Source organism: Desmodus rotundus, chromosome 2, assembly GCF_022682495.2.
Source record: "Desmodus rotundus isolate HL8 chromosome 2, HLdesRot8A.1, whole genome shotgun sequence".
Classification (NCBI taxonomy): Eukaryota; Metazoa; Chordata; class Mammalia; order Chiroptera; family Phyllostomidae; genus Desmodus; species Desmodus rotundus.
This window is the reverse complement of record NC_071388.1, coordinates 17,689,912-17,713,999: the sequence shown is the minus strand read 5'-3', so window position 1 is coordinate 17,713,999 and position 24,088 is coordinate 17,689,912. Positions and strand designations below refer to the sequence as shown.

The 24,088-nt window shown below is 37.0% G+C and overlaps 1 protein-coding gene across 2 annotated transcripts in view; it reads right to left on the bottom strand.

Annotated features, from left to right (window-relative positions):
* The window catches only part of TMPRSS15 (transmembrane serine protease 15), a 112,232-nt gene that overhangs the window by 15,436 nt on the left and 72,708 nt on the right, over positions 1-24,088 (bottom strand). For both annotated transcript variants that reach the window (XM_045194895.2, XM_053919370.1), the window contains exons 18-22: positions 23,267-23,377; positions 21,576-21,708; positions 5,468-5,563; positions 2,283-2,332; positions 1,945-2,119 (exon numbers count right to left, since the gene is read on the bottom strand). In XM_045194895.2, the coding sequence (XP_045050830.2) occupies positions 1,945-2,119; positions 2,283-2,332; positions 5,468-5,563; positions 21,576-21,708; positions 23,267-23,377 (565 nt within the window). The remainder of the gene's footprint in view (positions 1-1,944; positions 2,120-2,282; positions 2,333-5,467; positions 5,564-21,575; positions 21,709-23,266; positions 23,378-24,088) is intronic.

Sequence of the window (24,088 nt, the reverse complement as noted above, 5' to 3'; positions counted from 1 at the left end):
AGCTATGAAGTGAAAAGCAAGAAACTGAAACTCTTTGCAGATGGAGAAAGAAGAAATAATGCCACTGAGTGGCCGTGGAGAAGGAAAACGCGAGAATGGAGACTAAGTTGGAATTCGTCATGATTCTATTATAGCATACCTTTGTTTGCTCGTGTTCAAACTGAAATTGTGTGAAAAGACATTTTATGTCCCATATGACTGAACATGTGTTTGTGTTTGATGAAACTGCTTTTTGTATATTCATGGTTTGAAACAGATATAATGTTGGTATCATTGACCAGCAGTAAATACATCTGTAAGGTAGATAATTGAAAGATGTCGCTAAAATTAGTGCAAGCTTGGTTGACATTTAGGAAGTATATGCTCCACAAGAACATCAAACAAATTTATCAAATTCCAGGTTAAATACAGGAGATCGCTAACTTAGTAAGACCTACCTTTGTGCACCAGAAAACACTGACTCTGTAGCTAAAGTTACTTTTTACTTGTAATACAGTTAGGGTATAGATTGCCCATCTGTACATGACCAAGGTGTAGAGTATATAGAGGTAAAAGTTAAAGTCATGTTTAGCAGGGGATGGGACAATTGGGTATGTGTGCTTGTTATGCTCTGGTTGAAAACAGGTTAAAGTATAATTTATCAGGAGGCCGCGAAAGTCAAGAAGGTGTACTTGAGATGTGGGAGAGGCTGTAGTTTAGTCACTGAGTTGTAAGGCTCAGGACATAGAATCAGAGCTTTAGATGTAGATGGTCAACACCACGGACAGTTCCTCTGAAGGTAATTTGGCCAACCTGTGATCTGGCAGAAGTTCCTCATTTCCAAGTTCCTAGGATTAGGGATTCAAATTTACCGTCACTCTATACAATGAGTATTGAGGCATGCAGTCAATCTTTAGTACTCATTATCACTGGCACTCCCCGTCTCCCAACTTTCAAAACCTCCTGTGCGACAATTTGTTTCCATCTATAGAAGAACTTCCGATGTTTGTGTTGGTAGGGAGTTCAGTACTTTAATCTGATTAACTACAGCTGCATCATGAATTCTGTGCACACGTGATTCTTTCCTCAGAGATTCGGGATGCCCTGAAGAGGCTCGTTGTAATCCTCACCCAGAAAGCCACTTTCTGGAGTCTTCTTCTACTTAGTTAGGGATAGGAAATTGTCATAGGGCAGGGATTGTGAATTTTCTATGAGGAAGCCAGCATTTTATTTGACCTAATTCAGAAGTGTTACAATGGGATTACCTAAAGAGGCTCCTTCTTTCATGCAAGAAGAAGAGAATTAACAAGTTTTGGGGCCCAGGAATATTTATTTTCTCCTCCTTTTCTCTCTGCCCCCTCTACACACACTGTTTCCTTCTGTAGCATTGCTTTAGAAATGGTAGCTTCTAGAAGGAGAACAATTTCTAGAATTCAAAATGTATTTTATATGTTACCAAAAAAAGAATTAGATATGGTTGATAATAGTTCTGTTTTAATTATGGGTAGCATCAAAATAGATCTGACTTGACAACTAAGTAAATATTTTTATCCTAATTCATAATTAAGTCTTTAAACACAAATATTTAGAGCACAGTTTATTTGTAACTTCAGAGCTTTTTGATACTAACAATTTGCTGACAATACATATTGGCCTAATTGAATGATAGCCAGTACAATTTATACATTAAATACTAATTTAACACCTTTAAAAATGCTACTTATCAGTTATTATGTATGTAGGGTACATAATGCCTGATGCAAATATGAACAAAAATGATTTTTAATTGAATTTTTTCTATTTGATATATGATTTTAATGGAAAAGTGATTGAAAAGTTTATGATGTCATAACAGTGGGAAGATTTCCCTGATGCAGTGGATTTGTGAGGCTACATGAAAGTGAAATGGACAGTGTGTGCTGTGGTCATCTCATTTTGGAAGGGACACTATGAGGTCACACTCACCCATACACGCAGTGAGCCGCAGACACCAGCCAGTCGTTGCTGACGAGAGAAGCACCGCAGAGCAGCTTGCTGTTGTAATACAGAGCAACGAGCCAGGGCCAGGCTCCTTCTTTGGCATCATTTCCTCCAACAATCTTTGGGCTGACTTCTTGAGCCACCAATTTTTTCCCACATGCTATCAAAATAATGGAAGAAAGAGCTCTGTTTTATTTTGGTGAATTTTCTCTGATCATAACAATTGAGTGGGTTGCTATAAAATAACTTCAGGTGACAAACAGGCTCTATTCAGAATTTTTAACTGAAAGCTCGGAAGAAAACGTGACAAAATATTTACTTACGTTTATGGTTACATTGTAACAGAATCAGTGAATCCTGTAAACACTGTTCACTGCAATAGAAGAACAATTATATTTCAGAAATTATGCACTTAACATTTTAAAGCAAAACATAATGTAGGGCATCCTACCCTTTTTCATTAAATGAGCTTTTAAGTATCATATAAAAAATATAGTGAGGCTGAAATACAAAGCAGGAAATCCTCAGTTTAAAGTCAGGTGGAACTGAGTTTGTATCCTTTACCTCCTACATTTCATGATTTGGGTAAGCTGCTCACAATCTCTCAGACTCCCTTTGTCATTCACAACATGGGACTTACTTTATTGCGATTTATTGTAATTTTCTGAGAAGGAAAGTTTTTTCAATAGAATTATTGTGCCTTATATACAATGGACGCTCAATAAATGATGGTTGTTGTTCATTTGTTGGAACCAACATTGGATTTCATCATTCAATAAGAGAATACGCCTCAATATTCCTAGTCAGACAACCAGTCAGTGCCTCACTGTGTGTGAGATTGTGAACGTCATTCAGGGAATTCAATGGTAAGTTAATCACAGGTCCTGCTTTCAAAGGTAAACATGTAAATAGGCAAATATAAAATAAAGTTTAGTCATAAATACTTTAAAAACTCACTACCTGTTTAATAGTTGGATACCAACTATTCAAAGCCATTAATTGTATTTTTAAAAATTTAAACAAAAAAAAATTGTTTGAAAATGTGTTATACTTACCAACCACTAGAGATCAGTCTAATACAAGGAATCAAAATACTTGCCTGCTATTTCCAGATGCAGCTACTGCACACATTAATCACATGAACACACATATTATTTTAATGCTTTCTATTTATATATTTAACTACATCTATTGTGCATGTTGTTTAGATGCTTACAATTTTAGGGAAACCCCCCCAAAAAACATAAAATAAGACCCAAGATCCATATGAAATCATAGATACAACCAAAGCCATTCCGTTTTCCGGGAAACGTGGTAAGGTTAACTTCAAACCACATGCATTATGTGGTCTGATTGACCTATCCTTTAGAACAGAAGATGATTCTAATGGAAATATAAGAAATATTCTTATATTTTATTAACAAGCAATGCGTGTGTATGCATATCTATCTAGATTTAGATATATCAATGCATATTCAGAATTCTGCAAGGAAGAAGCCTGAATTCACTCCTATTCTATTACCTACACATAGTTGAGAGGGAAGTAATTTCTGGGATGGGTCAAGTTCTATCCCAACTCTTTCTACATCTATAGTATTCATCAGTGAAAATCTGTATTTGAAATGGTTCATCACTTTTAGATTTAGAAAATGCTTAACACTTTGTGGCATGTATAAAACTTACGAATTTTTTTTAGTAGGCACAGAAATTCAATCTAAACCTTACACTTCAATCTCCATGCATTTTGGTTAGTCAAAAGTTTCATACATAATCACACATGGAGTATCTCAGTACCGAGGAGTAAACTGCTTAACCTGTGGTCAGAATGAGCAGTGAATCCACTGTTCGTGCAGGTGAATTTAGAGAGACCACGGAGAAGTGGAGTTACTGTCCTGACCTTTGGCTGTGGAGTCAGACCTGCTTGCTCTCCCAACAGGAAGAAAGACAATTCCATGATCCTGTGTCTTTCTCTCAGCCCAGGGGGAGCGATACTATGATATAAATGGGTGGATTTATATCTGTTACACTGACAAACTAAACTCATTTCTCTCCCAATATATGCTCAACAATAGCCTTTTTGTTGTTGAAAAGCCTTCCCTTTTTTTCTTTCTCCTGTCCAGCACTGCTACTTCAAGTGAGCTATTGCTTTAGGAATTGGGCAGACAGCACAGTGCAGTGAAACAGGAGAGGGCTTTGGAGTCAGAGTGCCTTGGGTTGCACTCTCTGTGGTGCCTGCAGGCTTCGTGAACTTGCTCAAGTCAGTTGCCAACACCAGACTTCCGTTTCCTCATCTTCCTAGCGGAGCCGAGCCACCTGTGTCCTAGAGCTTTTCCGGGGGCGGGAAGTAACCTCGGTAACCTTCCTACCACAGCGTGTGTCACACCATAGGAATTCAGTGAAGTGTCTGATAGGCACTTTGTATCCTGTATCTAGCTCCGTGCTACTCAAGTGGTCTGAAGAATAGGAAAAACCAGAAACGTACTACTGCAGCTCCATGAATCATATATTGCCAGTTATATCAGGTCAGATTCCTTGTGTTTCGCTGAGTGGCCTTTCTCAGTGGTGGGAAATAGTCTGAATCTGGCATAGGCCTCACAATAGCATAAAAATGAGGATACCGTTCAGTAGATTTTTATAATTGGAAGAGTAGTCTTCTTTGATATTCTCTTCCTTATTTTTTATCACAGCTTATTGTGCAAGGGTGTTTTAAAAAACACCGGTTTTCACGGATCAATAATGTAGTAAATACATACATAAATAAGTTAACTACCTAATTAAATAAATGTATATATGTCTGATTTTCACTAATTCAGTATCACATGGCTAATCAAGGATGGGATTGCCTCTCTGGCTCCTGCATGTAGTGAAAGATCAAAGTATCTATGTCTGTACATGTTGTCTGCTTCAAATAACATAAACGCACATACTGTAGGGACTTTGAATGTGGAAACAATGTTGCTTTTTAAAACATGAGTAAAAGCTACAAAAGTGAACCTAATTTTAAAGAGCAAAACAGAATCTGTAGGCACAACTAGAAGTCTGGACTGCTTCACTACATATCTGTGCTCTATTTGCTAAGGCAGAGAAAAGATTACCGTCACTTTCTCCTCTTTTAGTGATAGCCAATCTGTGTTGCTCTCATTAATCTGATTCGCATTGGACTGATATATCCTCTCACAATTTTTTTTCCCAGTGAGATTTACTTGTTTAGGAATCGTAGGGTAAGGATTAAAAGGATACAGAATTAGAATTTACTGGATTGCTATCAGTGTGCTAAATAATTACGTATACAACATCTCATTTGCCTGTTTCACCATTTATATGGAGATTAGGCAATATTATCAGCATCAATCAGAGACTTTTTGAGATTACCTGAAGAATAAAAATGTTAAATAACTTTCAATGTTATGTGACAAGTATGTGATGGAATTAAAATATGACTGGCTTCAAAATCTATCTCTTTTGCAGTCCATGAACAAGTTGGCCAAGAACAGATCTTGGGACCCACCTTGGTGTTAGTATTAAGCTGCCATTAGGTGCTTTGTTCAAGTTTACAAATGGTCCACTTGTAATAGAGATGACTGGTGTTGATGAGTTTTCAGTCCTAGAGAAAAACACACATATAGATAAAACTAAAAGCACAAATGAAAAACCATGAACTAAATTTTGGTTATTTGGTGCTGTGGATATTGAAAGAAATTATAGAATTCCACACAAAGAAATCAACATATTAACATAAATCTTCAAGTGCTTTGCTGTCTAAAAGATGGTACACAGTAGCACAATTACCTGTAATGATGTTGATATAATTTTAGTTTTTGCTTAATACCTCAAGTTCTTATTACTTAACAAGGTAAACTCAGTGTATATATAACTTGGGTGTCTGATTTTTTTCATTTCACTTATTTATATTGTCCAATAGTTTCCATGATGAATTTTAATGACAGCCTCACAGACTTGTTGCATCATATTGAATTTTGTTCCTATCGAGTGTAATTCATCTTTTAAAAAATGCATGTTGCATAATCAACAAAAGAAAAAAGCAAACAAAATACAACCAGAGACAATGAAATTTAAAAAAATCTAATAATAGCCAGAGGGGAGGGGGGAAGGGACAGTGAGGGGAAGGGTTTTTAGGAACTACTATGAAGGACACATGGACAAAACCAAGGGGGAGGGTGGAAGCAAGGGAGGGAGGTGGGTTTGGCTGGGGTTGGGGGGAGTGGTGGGGGGAAAATGCAGACAACTATAATTGAACAATAAAGTAATTAAAAAATGCATGTTGCCAAAGAATAATATAGAAAAATGAAAACTTCTGTGTTTACTCCTCCAAATGTCACTTTGTTCTTTATATTTCTTTCAATTCATGACCTAACAAGCTCTCGTTTAAAGCCAGAAGTTTCGTGTGGCTCTGAACAAGAAAGTGTGCAGTCTGGACCTCCAAGTGCCCGCTGGTGAGCCAGAGTGGGATGGAGAAAGAGGTACCTCCATGTGACGAGAGCCATTAAACTCTTAGCCTTTCTTGTCCCTGAAAATCTGTCACATCGTCCTCTCAATGGTGAGTTTTAATTGGAGATTTCTCTCAATTATCCTGACTCTCTTCCTGAGGCTCAGCAGGAGACTCTCAGCTTCTCAACTCCTAATCTTGTTTACTGCCTTTTATTTATTCCAGATTTTAATTTTCATATAAAACCATGCTTTTAGGCTGGAAACATCTTGGTTCCTGCTATTTTCTACTGGTCAGCAGGGAGATTATGCAGTTCCTACTTTTTGGGGTAGCATGATGGACCCACCATTGTCTCTTCAAAAAAACGTTCACTGTCTTCCCCAGACTAAGCCAATGCCCACCCTTTTCTACCTGTGTAGGGAATTGCCAAGGAACACTCATAGATGTTCTGATCAATAAGAGGAAAAAACCTTGGTAGAGGATGTTTCTTCTCTCCTTTAGGGGAGGCAATGCCTTAAAGAAACTTAAGGAGGGTTTGTCCAGGAAATATGGAGTTTAATATAAATGTTTAGTGCTGCAAATTAAGACTGATTTATTAATGATAGTGATGTGAGTTGTGGGTAAGAGGCATGAGCTTTGAGCCAGACTATGGGGTTAAAATGTTGGTTCTACCAGTAGTATAATTGGACAAATTCTCAATCAGTAAGTTCTTTTGTTACCTTATTTTTACAATGAAGATACAATGATCATTTTAACCTTATGGGATTGTTGTGAGAATTAAATAACATAGTACATGTGAGGCCTTTGGAATAATAAGTAAGTGGTTCAGGTATTGTTTTGTTGTTGCTTGATTCTAGCCTTTCTTTTTATTTCCATTTTAGTTACATAAAATTTCTCACTCACTCTTTTAACTATTTTAATATTATTCTAAACATAATTTTTTGGTTGCTTGGGATTTTTAATATTTTTTCTTACTTTTTGCATTTAAGCAGATAAAAGTAACTCAAACACACAAATTAATAAATATTCCTTTAATAAAACCTGAAATGGATTTACCAAAGGGAAGATTAGTGTTGCTTATGTTATTGTTAAAGATTAAGATTCTCCTCCTATGTGGGCAGAAGAGTCCTTGTATCTGAGAATTTGTGTAAAAGGTATTTGCTACAGTTCAGAAAATAAACAGACATGAAGATGTCAAAGGGCAGTGGAGAGTGTAGAAGGCCCAGAATGTCCTAAGTCAGGAAGGACTTCACCACTACAGAAGCTGTGTATCTAGAGACTCACATTTTTAGGGAAAGCTGAATGTGGAGAAAAACAGACCTTAGGGGTCTTTGAATTGTACCATCGGTGTAGCTTCTAGTAGAATTCACCACACAAATTTTGGCTTTTAAGAACATCAAAGAATGCCCATTCAATTTGAAGATCAAGTTGGAATTGGTTTATTAGAGCACATCTTTGCTTGGACGGTAAAGTTGATGGGTCCTAGTTCCCCTTCAATGTCCCTTTTATGCATCTCTCTTTTATAGCTTTTGCTCATGTTCCCAGTATGCTTTTGCTGAATGCATACATATGTTGGATGTTTTTCTAGGTAGCTTTCTGTTTCTGACTCTCCATGACTGAGGATTTCCAAAGTGTTTTCTCCAGACACGTAGCAGTAACCTCACTAGAAAACATATTAAAAATGCTAATTGCCCAGACCCACCAGATCAGAAATCTGGGTGGTGTCCAGTGATCCATTCTTTTAACAAACCCTGCAGGTGGTTCTGATGCTTGTTAGGGAACCGCTGTCATAGTTAATTATAATATCTATTTCTTCCCTTATTAGGGGTCTATTTATGGCTTCCAAACTGACTTCTAGTGACCTAATAAACAATTTGTTTTAAGGCACTGATAAAGTTGATTTGTATATCAGGACCCACAAAATGAAGGCTGTCTTGGTGGCCTGGCCCAAGTCACAAATCTAAAGCTAAGCCAACCCACCCTTACAGGAAGTCTTATTGTCAAGGAAACCTCACATACACAAATCATGATCCTCCAACTCAGCTTTAGCTCTCTTACCTTACCCTGGAAAACAGGACCTGCTAGCCTCATAAGGAAGTCTTAAACCTCCCAGGCAATCATGCTCTGGTTCCAGGCTGACTCTTTTAATGCTCTGTAAGACTCGCTCTTGCCCCAAATCCTCTGGGAATGGTGCTCCATTGTCTTTCTAGGCACTGTACTCCCCCAACACATGAACTCTTTTACCTTGAATAAAAGACAGGATGTCAAACGCATTGCTAAATCATTTTAGTTTTGTCATTTAACAGCACTCATAACTATAGCAGGTCCTTGAATTCAATCATTTTGTTTGACATCAACTCATTGTAACATTGATGAGATGTCAAGAACTTAAATTTTGCCCTGGCTGGTGTGGCTCAGTGGATTAAGTGCCAGCCTGTGATCCAGAGGGTCACTGGTTCGATTCCCAGTCAGGGCACATGCCTGGATTGTGGGCTAAGCCCCCAGTGGGGGCTCACACAAGAGGCAACCACACACTGATGCACTGATGTTTCTCTATCACTCTTCTCTTTAAAAATAAATAAGTAAAATCTTTAAAAAAAAAAAACTTAAATTTTGTTTACATCCCTTAGTCTATGGTTAAATTGGTTTCATTATACTTCAGATTTTACTGAAAGTTTCAGGATCTATCAACAATGTTAAGTGAGAACGTACTGTACATGGAGGGACATATTGACTGTAACATTAAAAATATACCGCAGAGATGTGGATTTAAAATGTTTCCGTTATCTCTAGTTGTTTTTATTCTATCCCTTGGCTATCTCTTTTAAGACAGACTCTGAGGGGAAGGCATTAATTTCTCCAAAAATTTAAAACAGTACATGGACAAAATTACATTGAAAAAAATATTGAGAACTGCTTATCAATCATTTTTTTATCTAGTGTCTACTTATTATATACCTACTTCTGGCATTGCCCTATAACGGGATTGGCAGGTATATTTGTAACATAAGATTCTTCTAGATGAAGGAAGACTAGAGAGACAAAGCTTTAAGAATAAAAAACATAGTAAATAAAGAATGTATTTAATGAATAAAGAATTTAGTAAATGCTAATTATTCTACCCTGGTATGTTCAAATACTGTTCCATAGTGATGTGTTCACTATCTGGATGTGAAAAATAGAGATTACGTGTGCATATAAAAAAGCACATATTATCTTATATTCTGAGATGGCCTTCTCTATATTTGTAGTCTCAAATTTTACAAAAGAAAATAGATTTCAGTTGATAGTATAGATGTATTGTTTTGGTTTATTTAGAATAATTAGATAAAACCTCCTTTTAGAAAGACAACTTTTAATTACATAAATGATTAAATCTTCATAGGAAATATTGACGTCAGAAACCCAGGAGTGGTACATATAGGCTCTCAGTTCATACAACTCTTCCCTGGCGTCAGTGCTGGCTGTTGGAATCTGGAATTTAGTTTGAATTGCACTACCTGCATTTGAATCCTGCCACATTGAACTCATCCTTTTTCGGTGCTGGACGTAATTTATCCCAGTTGGTATTCACAGTAAACAGAATATAAATGGCAGAAAAAGTGTGCAACAAACTATTTCTTATTTTAAGAAATGATGGAGAGAATAGAAATATATTTAAAGGATTTGAAATATATTTAAAATATATTTAAATGTTAATAATTTTATGTTGTCACTATTTTTGAAAAAGAAAATCTCTGAACTGAAAAATTAAAATTTTAAGAGAATCTTACATTAAGTTCTATGAATATAAAACATGCTACTAGGTTCCTGCCTCGGTTTCTTTTTCTTGCAAGGCAATTAGATGTTAATTTTTAGAGAGGCGCTCTGACAAGATCACAACTAGATTTGGCATATTTTAAATCCTGAAAACAGGTTCCAGCCCTGCAGGTTCAGATAACTCTATCACATGTTTGCACAGCTGTTGGAAATCAGAACTTTGGTATCACATAGAAAAGCCCGGAGAGCACTGCTTTTTGTCATGCTAATGCCGCCTGACTACCTATTTCTAAATCTTTATTACCATTTTCATGGGTTGTGCACCCTCAAAAGGCTCCCCTGGCTTCAGAGTAACCTTATTCTATGTGAGAAAAAAAAAGCACAGAGATGCAACTCACTATTATTATTTTTGAGGTTGTATACTGAATATAAAAATATACTCAGAGATGAATTCCAGGGACAGAAAGAAGGATATCCCAAGGCGTCTTTCACAATATTAAATCTTCTGCCTTTCTTCTCGGGCCCTATTTAGGTTTCTCTCTTTTGTCTCCATCCTCAGACTGTTAGCTGTGATAAGAATTTCTCCCTAAAGCAGGAGCTTAGGTAGGGATGTCTGAAGCTTGTGGCACACTAAAGCTAAAAAGAACAACCAACGCTGTAAATGCTGCAGCCAGGCACTGCAGCTCATTTCACACTCCCAAAAGGTTTAAGTAATGAATTGAGCCAGGTGGGATTACTCTGAAAAGAATTTTTTTTTGAAGAAGAAGAATGGATGATCCTTTTCAGATTGGAGGGAAAGAAGAGGATTTATTTGGCAGAACAGAAGGTAAGGGAGAGCATTTTAATAAGCTGGGGATCAGTGAACTAAAAAGATTCAAGGTAAAGGATGGCAAAGCCTTTCACTAGGAGACTCAGGACATGTGTGCTGTTCTTTAAGCACCAGGCTGAACTGGACACATTTCAACTACAACTGTGTATTCATTTGCCACGTTTATAGCAACACATCTAGCAGTCACTCAGCACTGTGATTGCTTTTAGCAAACAGGTAAGCTTAATTAATTTTAGATTTTCTGATCTCAATTCTTAAGATTCTGTGGTACACAGAAGGAAAGAAATGCCAACAGAAAAAATTATATTCCTTTAATCAATCTCCTCCTTTGTGCAAGTTACTGTATTAAGAATGAGTGAAATTGATGGGCCAGTCTGTCGCGGCTCTCTGTTATCTTACAGATGCAATGGTATTAGGAAGAAAACAAGCTCTTGGCATATCCTACCAAAAACATGGCTGCAAGAAGTGATACTTAGGGGAGATTGTCAGAGACGGGATCCACGGACAACATCTTGGACAACTTAATCTTAATCCCATATTGTATATCCTTGATTCATTTTGCTGGGGCTCAGGGCAGGCTTCCCCAAGATATTCCACAAGGACATACTAATTATTTTGAACTAAGAGTTACCTGAGAAGCAGCAAGAACAAGAAGAGCTCTCTGATTCTCCACTGTCCCCCTAAAAGATGGAAGTAAGTCTTCACAATGGTGTTACCATTGGTGTTCACCTAGGTATTGAGAAGGGGAGAGAAGGGGACTAAACATTGAGCTGAGTAAACTGGGAAGCAGGAGCCTGTTTGCTTCACCAGGAAGCTACAGCTTTTCACATTCAAGGGGATGATAATATTGTTCTGCCAAGGGGATTAACACTCATCCTTCTCCATTTGCTACCAGATTGTTGGGGGGCTCAGGGGGAGGTGCTGGCCCATAGAGGCCTGTCAGTCTAACAAGGGGATGGACCTATTAAAACCCATGAAAATTTGGGAAGTTGATTGGTCATTTTGAGAAAGCACCTGGTCTATTTCAAACCCAAGTTCCTCATTATAACCCCAAGGGAACAAAGGAGTTCTGTCTCTCTCTCTCATTTGTGACCCCACTCAAACACGTACCTGTTTTCTCTGTGGCCACGTGGACTGCACTGGAAGCATGCACTAAGCTAGAGGGATGTGGATTGATCTGCACTTTAATATGGAGCCGAAACTCTGGGCAGCGGCCTTTATCCTGACCCCAGTGAAGCCCAGATTGGACTTTTTCCACAGTGAGACAGAAGGAGATGTGACATTGGGAAGAGAGTAGGTGACCCCCCCTTAATTGTACATCATCAATAAACCATACCACAGAGCCCCATCCTCCTGTGTGGGTTTCAGGAAATTCTGTTCTTTAGACGAAGTAAGAACTGTACTCAGATAACAATAGATGGCCTCCTGCTTCCGAAGGACTGAGCGACAACCTTATCATGAGTCATACAATCCAGAGTCAAAAAGCCTGTATAAACAAACCATAGATTTGCCTCTCTTTTCTTTAGACCTTATTTTCATCTAATACTCTGTTAATCTTACTGCATACACTCTTAGTTATAAATCATTTCTCTTCCTTTTGAAAAGATAAGGTCATTTTTAAAAAGAAGAATGGACCAAAATAAGATAGAAAAGATGAAAGAGAATAAGGAAATGAGGGAGGGAACAAAGAATAAAGAAAAAAAATACAGGAAAGAGAAAGAGGGAAAAAAATTGAAGGAAAGGAGAAAGGTATATTATTTTATTAGATTTTATGAATTTTATTCAAAATTGCCCATTGTCTCATAGAATGTATACAGGTTGAACAGTTGAAAACATTTTTTTGAATGGAAATAGAATGAACAAGAGAACTTTTGTTATTCATTTTATGGAATGAAAGTTTTCCACTGTCTTCACATGTTTCGATTGTAGAATGCAGAGGCTTTCCCCTCCCCACACGACAGGATCTAAGGGAATGGTCAAGGATGCTGGCTTGGGGACAACAATCTCCTGTTGTTTTTTTGACATAGACTTTGAGTAAATAAAAAGCCTTGGAGTAATAAAAAAGTCTGTTACAGACTTTTAAAAACTAAATGGCTACATGTTATAGAAAATTTATTGGTAGATGACTCACAATTATACCAAAATATAAAAGAGATTTTCCTTACTCATTATGTGAATAATTATATTTTTAGTAGTTCCTTGCCACATAAATCCTCTGGGGTTACAAAATATGCATTAGAGTGTTAGTCAGGTTAAAGACAACGAGGATTCTCCCTGAATTGTACTGATACAAGTAAGTGACATTTCATATGAGTCCCTTAATTCTTAATAATACATTTTCAAATATTTAATGGGAGAAATCAGGAATGAATTTTTCCAAGGAAACCATTGTAGTAGCCTCTGGTTGGTGAAAACCTAGTTGTGGATTCTTTTTTTTTTTACCCTCTAAATGATATTCTTCTTATAGTGGTCTTTTAAAACTCCCTACTTTTATTTTGGTCTATTGGGGAAAAAAGGTTTTCCAGAGAATTAAAATAGACTGATGTCACAATGGAAAATTAAGGAATCCCCTGGATTAAGTCAGAGATGGTCCTCAACGTGGCTGCAGTAGGAAAAAAAAGGTGTTTAATGTTTTGTTCTTAATAACAAGTGAAAGCAAACTGCCACATTTTAGACGTATTGTGGACAAGTTCTATGTTTTCGGCCAAAACAAGTACCCAAAGCTTCATGGGTGCCTCTGCTCTTTCAGAACCACCTGGGGCTCTGTGAAGACCGGAGATCTCTGTGCCTCTCACCAGCCAAGGGCTGCGGCTGGGTTTTATGGAGCCCCTGGTTGTCTGTGCTGATACGTAGGGGTTTCTAGTTGGATGAGAAATAATTACATCTCTATTTTTACTACCCTTTAATGGAAATTTAGTCTGACCTTCTGATACAACTGTGGGTGACTAATAACAACACTATCAGCAGCACCTATAATTTTGTCATCAAAACTAATTATAGATATCTCCATTTCACACTGCAGTTGTGGCATATATCTAGAAATATCATGCGTGCTTACCTCTGATCTTACACTACTCATTAGAACCACCAGTGTATCTTATTCAATCCCTGAATAAAGAACCAGATATTGCCATACCATATTTATATTATTTCAATACTTACTTTTCAATGAAATTAATTTCCTTTGTAATTATGTATCTTTCATTTTATACCCTTAAAAATATAAGCCTAAGATGGGGTTGATGAGCTTCACCAGACTGCTGAAAGTGTTCACGACACACAAAAGAAGGTTAAGAACAAGCATGCCCACCCCTGATAATGGTTCCCCACATTTTGGTTGCATAAGAATCCCTTGAAGGGTTTATCCATACACAGGTTGCTGGCCCTACTCTAGACTTTCTGATGAGTAGATGTGAGGTGGGGTTCCAGAATTTGCATTTCTTTACATGCATCTCATGTGTTACAGGTGCTGTTTGGTCCCAAAATCGCATGTTGAGAACCACTGACCTGGACCACCCTGAATCCAAATGTCTGGGACCTAGACCAGGGGATTCTGATGTGTAACCAGGTTTGGGACCTGCTGGTCCAGCTCTTGGTATACGAGTTAGTGGCACATTAGCTTTCACCTCCTTGCTTGTAGCAGATACAATTACCTAACCACTGTGCTTTTCCCAATCTTGTTAGAAAATAAAACTATAAAAACATTAATCTTAGAAAGTTATAAAATTACTGTGCTTTGCTCTTAAGTGTTTTCTTCTTATTTATTTTTAATTAGCACACTGCTAATTTTAAAATAGGAAAAAACATCAAAGTTATAATTTGTACTTCAGGTGAATGATGAGCTTTTATCTTGGTTAATTAAACTAAGTGAAAGAAATTTTTTCCCACCATCTTGCCCTCAGCCTCCCCCATCCCCCATCTCACACTAGGAACATAGCTAAGAATAAAAAAAAATTCCTTTAGTGTTGAATTTACAAATTAAAAACAACAGAAAATATTATTCAATTATTTCTGTGTAAAATCAACAAATTAAAAATCACTTAAATTTGAAGATAGTGGCTATATTTTTCTACTAATTCTTATATTTTATCTTTGTTTCTGTTTTGTGTTAAGGTTTTTTCCACATAGTAGACAAATTGGGGACAATGACACGAACAGAAACACTAATTTGTCTGCCAACTTCTTAAACTAATAGGAAACTAGGTTCTATTTTCAGTTTCCAGGACCTAGTGCTAAATTGTGGATACAAATTTGCTGTGTGCTTATATAAGAAGTTAGATCATTATACTCTCATTATTTCCAAGGCTTATTAATTTTTTTTTTTTTACTCCTAACCCCCCAACATTTTCAAACCACTTCTGAAATGGAAGAACATGAAGTAATTCCATTTCTCACATTGAGTTTGAGAAAGGTTCTCTTGATGTTTCTGATATTTGAACTTAAGTTGTCTAGCACAAGACGATAATAGGATTTAAAAATGGCCACCAATTCATATGCTGCATAATAAAGATATGTGTAACTAATCTATTTTAATACATTAGTACTTCCTAAATTATGTAAAACTGTACAGATCCGATGACTTCTCATTTTTAATGGCTTAGCAAGGCAAATCAACTGTGTAGTTCTTTCATTGGTTAAGCAACAGGGTAGTGTGCTTTACTAAGAACTATCACTTTAAAAATCACTAAGTTCCTTTAACATTTATTCTTGCATCAGTATAAGATGTTTTCTTTCATGCTCATCAAATATATGACAGTGCTGTCCGAGGTACTTCTTACTTACGCGTGCTGTGAATGGCAGGGATGCAAACGCTCATTTAAAAAGGGGCGGCTGATGACACCTGCCTCACACGATTTACTAGGATCTTTGGGGAATTGCATTTTGTAGCCCATCTGCATAAATAATCCTGAAAGACCACAGTGCCTTTTTAATAAACTGACTCCTAAATTACTTTCCAGTATACCAAACACATCATTTTAACCTCGCCGAGCTTCCTTTCCATTACCATGTGCCAGTCCAGACAAATTCTCATTAAGGCTATAACTTTCTTTCAATTACTAAGGCCCTATGGAGACTATTTAATAAGTGCAGGCCCAAAGATTAAAGTTGCAGAGATTACCTGACTCATTTCTGAAGAAAGCAAGTGCCTGACCTTCATCAACAATATTGCATCTAAGGCAGTAGGATGTACTGATTGCTTTGCATTCACTAAAAAATCTAGCTCTTTGTCCCTGTCTCCAGATGGAGGGACTGTGATTCATGGGAAATGAGGTCAGTGAACTAGAGAGTGAAATCTGGCTGGGGGAAAACATGTAAATAGATAGTACACAGTTGTTGGAATTGGCTGTCATCCACTCAGCTCAGGCCATTTTCTAGAAAGCCTTTCCTGACATGCGGAAATTGCATAGGTTCTCCTACAGTATATTAGATTTATCACATTATATTGTAATTATCTATTTATATGTCTACCTCCACCACATTTGAAGCAGAAATAATGTCTTATTCACCCATAGAACAGACACAGTATCATTGCGAATGCTTAGATTTCTGATCTGAAAGTAATCAACATAATATATTTATATTAGCAATCTTAAAAAGTAATAAAATATATGTTTCCTTTCCATTACATTCTCTCATGAAATTGTAGGAATCAGCGTCATGCTCTCACCCAATATATTTCATTCAAATTCACTAAAACAAACAAAAAAGCCCCCCAAACAGCTCTTTTTGATATTTGTAAATGATTCATTTTAATCCCAGGAAATGAGTTAGTTAAGATTCACAAACCTCAGTAGAAAAGAACTCTTATGTTTGTAATTATACAGCGATGCTCACAAAGGGAGTGAACTGGACCCCAGGCCCCTGTGCAGTGAAAGCCCAGTATATGTACATGTCACCCAGACCACCTGGATTCAACAACTGTGGAAGCAAGGTCAAGTTACCAATCTGTTTAGCCTGCTCTTTACTAAGTTCCTGAGTCTATAAAACAGCTCCTCAGCATCGCTGGTGACTCTAGCAGTGGAAATAAATGACTTCCTAGGGCCTCACTTCCATGAACTCACCATTGAACTAAAATCAACACTAAAGTAGGAACTTGGAATCAATGCCACTTACCTCGGGGCTGTATTTGAAGTGAGAATAAAAAGAAACAACTGTCGGTTTTACTCTTCGGTTGACTCTTTATCAAAGAAACATTCCCCTGCAACTCACCGGTCTCCAAGACTTTGTATTTCTCATAGCCACACCCCTGCCCCACACCTCTCAACCCCTGTGTTGAAAGATTTTTATTAAGTCACAGCACCAGTAAACAAAATAAGGAAGTCCATAAGGGAAACGGTCAAGGCAAACTTCATTGATTTCGTCAAAGCAACTCACAGGTTACTGCTTTCTACACTATGTTTAAAAAACAAAACAAAAAACCTCTCCATTTCCGCTCATGTCCTAAAGAAGAAACTTTGGTAATAGAGACTGTTTGTTAAGGAGCTAAACAATTGAGATAACCTTGGTTTTAAGAGTTCAAGTATAGAAGTCACAATTTGATGTCACAAAATAGGGAATAAGCATGCTAACATACAGGGATAATATAAGGATTGTTAGTTTACATGAGTATTCACAATTTTAAATTTCAATGTTTTCTGATTTTTAAGACTTAAGAGGTGGTCTGTAATAGATTCAAATGTTTCATTTGTAAGATACTGAAATTTGTACAGAAAGATAACCTTTTCATTAAAATATTTTTAGAAATGTGAAAAAAGAAGGTTTTTGTTAGAATACAATGTATAATGTATAACAAAAAGAGTAATATATTCAAGAGCAGGAAGTTTCCAACTTTCTTTTTCTTCCTTTCTTTTTTTTTTCTGGCTTAAACAACAGAAATTTATTTCTCACAGTCCTGGGAAGCCCCAGGTCAAGGCATCAAGGCACTGGCCTATTTGGTTCCCTAGTGAGGTCCTGACTCCTGGCTGCCAGTCCCTTCTTGCCTGCAAAGTTTCTTTTGAGAAATCAGCTGATAGTCTTATGTGTACTTCTTTGTAGGTAACTCTCTGTTTTCTCTTGCTGCTTTTGAGATTCTCTGTTTATCTTTAACCTTTGGCATTTTAATTATGTTGCATCTTGGTGTGGTCCTCTTTGGGTTCAACTTGTTGGGACCCTCTGTGTTTTCTCAGTTTGTATGACTATTTTTTTTTCACCAAATTAGGGAAGTTTTCTTTTGTTATTTTTTCAAATAAGTTTTCAGTTTCTTGCTCTTCCTCTTTTCCTTCTGGCATCCCAATGATTTGGATGTTGGCACATTTGGAGATGTTGTGAAATCTTCTTACACTATCCTTGTTTTTTTTGAATTCTTATTTCTTCTTTCTATTCTGGTTGAGTATTTATTTCTTCCTTTCATTCCAAATAGTTGATTTGAATCCCAGCTTCCTCCCCTTCACTGTTGGTTCCCTGTCGACTTTTCTTTATTTTGCTTAGTGTAACCTTCATTTCTTTCTTTATGTTGTCATACTCAATGAGTTCTTTGAGCATCCCGATCACCAATGTGTTGAGATTTATACTTGATAGGTTGGCTATCTCTGTTTTGTTTAGTTCTTTGCCTGGTTTTTTTTTTTTTCCCTGTTCTTTCATTTGGGCCATATTTCTTTGTCTCCTTAATTTGGTAGCAGCCCTGTGTTTGTTTCTGTGTATTAGATGGAGCTGCTATAGGCTCCCTATAAAAGGCACCTGCAAGTTGTGTGGGGGTGGAGCCTTAGGTAATCACCAGGGTGGGGCAACCCGCTTCACCACTCTGTGGCTCTGTGTGGAGGGAGGGCTTAGAGAGGGGACTGTGCCACTGCTTGGCTTCTGGGGGTTTGCCTCACACTTGCTCCATTTCCAGCCACTTCACCCCCTCCTTGTATGCATCTGGTGCCCTTCCAGCTGTTGCCCTGGTGCTGAATCCCTGAGTGGGTGGGTTTGTGTACATTTTAAGACCATGCAGGCCCTTTAAGCATAGTTTTCCAAAAATCTGAGTTCCTTCTGCCACTGTAACCCCCACTGGTTTTTTTCAGTCACAATATACTCAGATTTATCTTCCTGGTGCTGGAGCTGGGGTCGCTTGCTCCCAAGGTGTCCCTCCCAATTTTTACCTACCACATGTGAATGTAGGGCTGCCCCTGCCTGTTCTGCCACCACCTCTGCCTCTCTGTGCCACACTATGTCTCCTTGCCTCTCTCCCCCTCCTACCCACCTGGATGAATGTGGCTTCTTTAAATCTTTGGCTGTCCAACTTCCATACAGTTCAATTTTCTGACAGTTCTGGGTGTTATATTTTGAGATTTAGTTACAATTCCTTTTTGTGGTTGTGTGAGGAGGCAAAGCATGTATACTTATGCCTCCATTTTGACCGGAAGAAGAAACTGACTTTCTATTGAATATGATATCACCTGAATGAGGCTTGGAGCTGGGGAGTTCCCATTCCAAATGAATAGCATTTCAAGAGGTAAAGGGAGCTGAAAACTTTCAGTCCACTTGCAAGAAGTTATGGAGGATTTTTGACACTGCAACCTCAGCACATGGTCTTATTGTAAAATATCTGTATGTGACTGTCAGGCATTTTACAATAATATACGATATAACTCTCCCAGTCTGCTAGAAATTAAACACCTATTATGGGCTACATTAAGACCTAACAATTACACTCATGGTATTTCCAGTGAAAAATATGTTTTGAGTTAAAAAGCAAAATTTAAAACTAAATATTTCTTGAAAAATCACTATTTTTTCCCACTGATTTATGTATTTCCCAGGATCCTCTATACTTATGTAGATCATATTGATGTAGGAACTCAGGAGTTGGAAAATTTTAGTTTTAGGTAACAGTTAATGAGTTTAGTAGTTAATACACATATAAAGCTATTGTTTCAGAAATTGAAGGTTGGCCCACCCTGACTCCAGGAGACCACAAGCAATCCAGACTTTGTGCTCCAGAGGAGACCCTAAACAATCAAGATGGTACCTGAGCCATTGTGTTGCAGGGAGAGACATCTCACCACCCAGGACACAGATAAAGAGAACTGCCCAGGACACAGGACTCAGGTCACAGGACCCAGATAGGAAATCACCAGTTAATGGATAAAAGGAAGCTAGAGAAATTGCCAGAGCACAGCTTTTATCTGATTGACCTCTTTCCTGAATTCCAAATCCCTTACCTACAATTTTTCCTCTTTATAAAAGGCTGGCTTGAGAGGAAATGCAAGACAGTGTATTAGGGTACATAGCCCACCATCTTCTCAGATTGCCAGACATCTGAGTAAGGCGCTATAAAAATTCAAACCCTGTCTTTGGTTCTGGTAGTGAGTGACAGCACAAATGCTGGTTTTTCTGGTTTCAATACAATCAGTTCTAGATATGCTAACAAATGGTCTCAAACTTAAATTCATCTTAAAAGATGTAAATTCAGATACCTTCTTTGTCTTTCTGCTGTTTTGTTGCTTAGGGGTTTTGAATGTAAATTTGATACAAAGTTGACTTGGGTTCTTGACCTTGATTAAATTGCAACGAATAGATGTAAATATTTTAGAATATATTTTCTGTTGTCCCACAATAAGGATGGCTACTTTATAATAGAATATAAAATGAATGAATGAATAAATAAATACATTTCGAAACTATGTGCATAGCATCAAGACTATATGTGAATTATCTATCAGTTAGAAGGAAGAATTCCTTATTTTGAGATAAGGATAAGTCTAGATTTAGCAATATAATAATGGACAGAGTAGACACGGTTTTTACATTTATAGACTTCATAGTTTACTATGACAAGCCAAATTATAAATAACATAGTTCTATAAATGATAAAATAACCACATGTGACCCACTATGGTTAAATTTCACAATTTAACTAAAGTGTCAGAATTGCGCATTAGAGTTGACTATGCAACTCAAAAGAAACAACTTGTTACTACTCATTACCTTCTGTTCTCCACTGGAGACTGATGGAAAGGTAAAAAATGATCATGGTGAATTTCTCTATTTGAAGTAACATATCATGATATCAGATTGGGATGTATAATGCATTTTTTAGTGAGTCATTAGTATGAAATTACCACTTCCATCATCCTTCTTGGGAAAGTCTTAACTTTGCATATCTTTTCTCACAATAATTTTGCTGCTACAAATTTTGCAAAAAAAAAATCTTATTGTAAACATGTTACAAATATATAGAAAAAGAGTGTTCTCTGCATGCTTGTGTTAGTTATGTATATTATGATATAACATAAAATGGAATATTTAATTTAAGAAAGTAATCTATAGCATGTATTTAATGATATGAGAAATGCTCATATATAAATATGCTATAAAACAGAGCATAATGAGCTATTTTGTATCATTTTTAATCTTTCTATATACCTCCATTCACATCATATTTATTAAAAAGCTATTAATAATGATTATATTTTAAGAATATATAATCAAGATTTTTTTCTTCCTTTTGCTCTTGTGTATTTTCTAAATTCATAACTTCCATAAATTTTAACTATCTTAATAAAACTAGTTTGATACCAATGAGAAGATCTTAAAAGAGAGCTGGATAGAATTACTTACCCTAGTCCCAGCAGCTGACAAACATCATTGGAAATCTCGGCGGTCCAGTTTTCAGCACAAGCTCCATGCCATACACTTTGGATTCTGAATTGCACCAAACCACTGTTTTTCAGAGTCCCATTGAAAAGACGCACTAAAGAGATTAGACACAAGGTCATTTTGACTTGTCAATAAAAGTAAATGATGGACTCTGAATTACAACATGCAATGTTCTTAACATTTAAAGCTTAGAGATTAATTGTAACTTTTCTTAAGAGTATGTTGGAAGGCCCATGTTGAAAACAAACTTTTGTGAAATTAATTTTTCTTTTTATATAACTGTAAAATTGGAAAAGGTAGAGATATATAAGTTCATTGTATATCAATACAGAAAGTAAACAGAAAATAAGGTTATTTGGGAAGATCATATCTTATAAACTTGGTCTCTAAAAGAAAGAAAACACATATACAGGTACAACTTCAGGAAATTTTTTCCTACTTCTTTCTCCAGAAACCATTTTCTTTGCACATGTTCCTTTGCAGTTTGGTATCCATCACCTTTCCCATCATCTAACAACCATTTCTCATAGAGAGTTAAGGCCATTAGTGGCTAGGTAGGGCCTGGGCCAAGCTAAGCTAGTTTATCAAACAGGAAAAACATCGCTAATCATAGTTTTACTCACAAACATGATATTGTAATTCTGTAAGTGAGTGCTGTTGTTTACTATTTTTTCCTATTATGAGAAGAGTAAGAGCTTTGACTTTAGGATTAGACAAACTTGTTAAAAACACAGCTCTAGCCCTTACTTAGTGTGAGATCTTTGGCAGCCACTTAACTTTTCCCGAGCCTCAGTTTTCTCATGGCTGAAATTGAGCTATTTCTTATTCTGTTAAGATTGTTTTACAGGACTTAGTTACAGTGCATGACACAGAATTAGAAGGATTAGTTGTTAGCTTAGAAACAAAAGTAAGGCATAATAAAAGAGGCCATTACTAATGATATATTTTTTTTTATCCTCATCAAGGACAATTGTTTTTCATTGCTTTTCAGAGGGAGAGTGGGGGGAGGAGAGAGAGAGACAGAGAGAGAGAGATCAATGTAAGCAAGAAATCGGTGGTTGTCTTCTCATAAGCACCCCGAATGGGGATTGAACCTGTAACCTGGGTATGTGTCCTGATTAGGAATCAAACTCAAAACCTTTTGGTTTACTGACTGAGCCACACTGGCCAGGACCAATACTCATGATAGCATAGAGATCTGGAATGGGGCTGGACTCACTTAAAGACTCAAGACAGAAAGAGTAGCAGATAATGAAGAAACAAGAATGGAAAGAAGAAAGTAAAAAAATCTGTTATAAACAAATACGAGGATCGCAAAACTCTCACTATGATAATTAATAAGAGTGGTGTTCAACTGCCTGGTGTGGGCCATCATCTCTCTATGGTATTTTATGCTTTCTACCTAAATCTAGGCTGTCCTAGACTTCAAGTTATTAAGTGTGGTAAATTTAAACAAAAGACAGATAATTGGGGCCTGCCTTTTAACTTTTCAGTTAACTAGAATGGGGATAGAGATGCTGAAATTACTAGGAGTTGTTCATACCTCAAAGCATCAAAACATACCCTGTGAAACACATTTATAAGCTTCCTTTAACATTTGGAGAATCCAAATTTTAAAGCAGTAAACTTATTTTCTTAAAAGTAAAACATACCACAGTGTGCTTCATCTGAGCCATCCGCACAGTGCGGAAGGCCGTCACAGAGATTCACCAGGGGGATGCACTCTCCACTCCGACACTGAAAGCTGTCTTCCTTGCAGGGCTCTATGGGGAAGGAATGGTTATTGCATAGGATAGAGAAATGACAAGTAGATGGTTGTGGAGTGTCTATCCCATTTCTATCCCTTAAAAAATCAACAAGCCCTCTAAAAGTAGCACATGGTCGCTCTAGCTTTGCTCTTGAATAAGACTATACATTTAGTTGCTCAGAATGCCTCAGAAATTGTAATGTCAAACCCAGAGATATGACCTGAGAAGAGTGTGGATAAAACCTTAAGCGTCAGTTTTGCAGCAGAACATGGGTCACGACACACCCCTCCCTCACAATCCTTGCTAGTGTTTCTTCAATAAACTCCTCCACCCTAAAATGAACATACAAGCAGCAACCAATGGAGTGTTACACAAGCATAGAAAGATCTTTTGGCTTCACCAACAAAACTATACTTCCAAATCTTTATTATATAGAAATGTGGAAGTTGTCTTTTGGTGGGACCAAAGTTGGACCAGGCTAAAAACAGTGAACTCTTTTAAAGTGTAGCCAGGTGAGAAAAAGTAGTCACAAAGAAATGGAAATATTACAGTAATGAATTTGAAAGGAATTTGGGGATAGAGGTCCAAACTACTAAAGCAGGGTTAGAGTCATGGAATGTGCTTGGCACATGAAGAAATAGAAGGAAAATGAAGAGACTGGACAAGGAAGGAGCTAAGAAGATCTGGAGGCAGTTGGTGGTTTCCAGAGTTTGAGTTGTGCAGAAA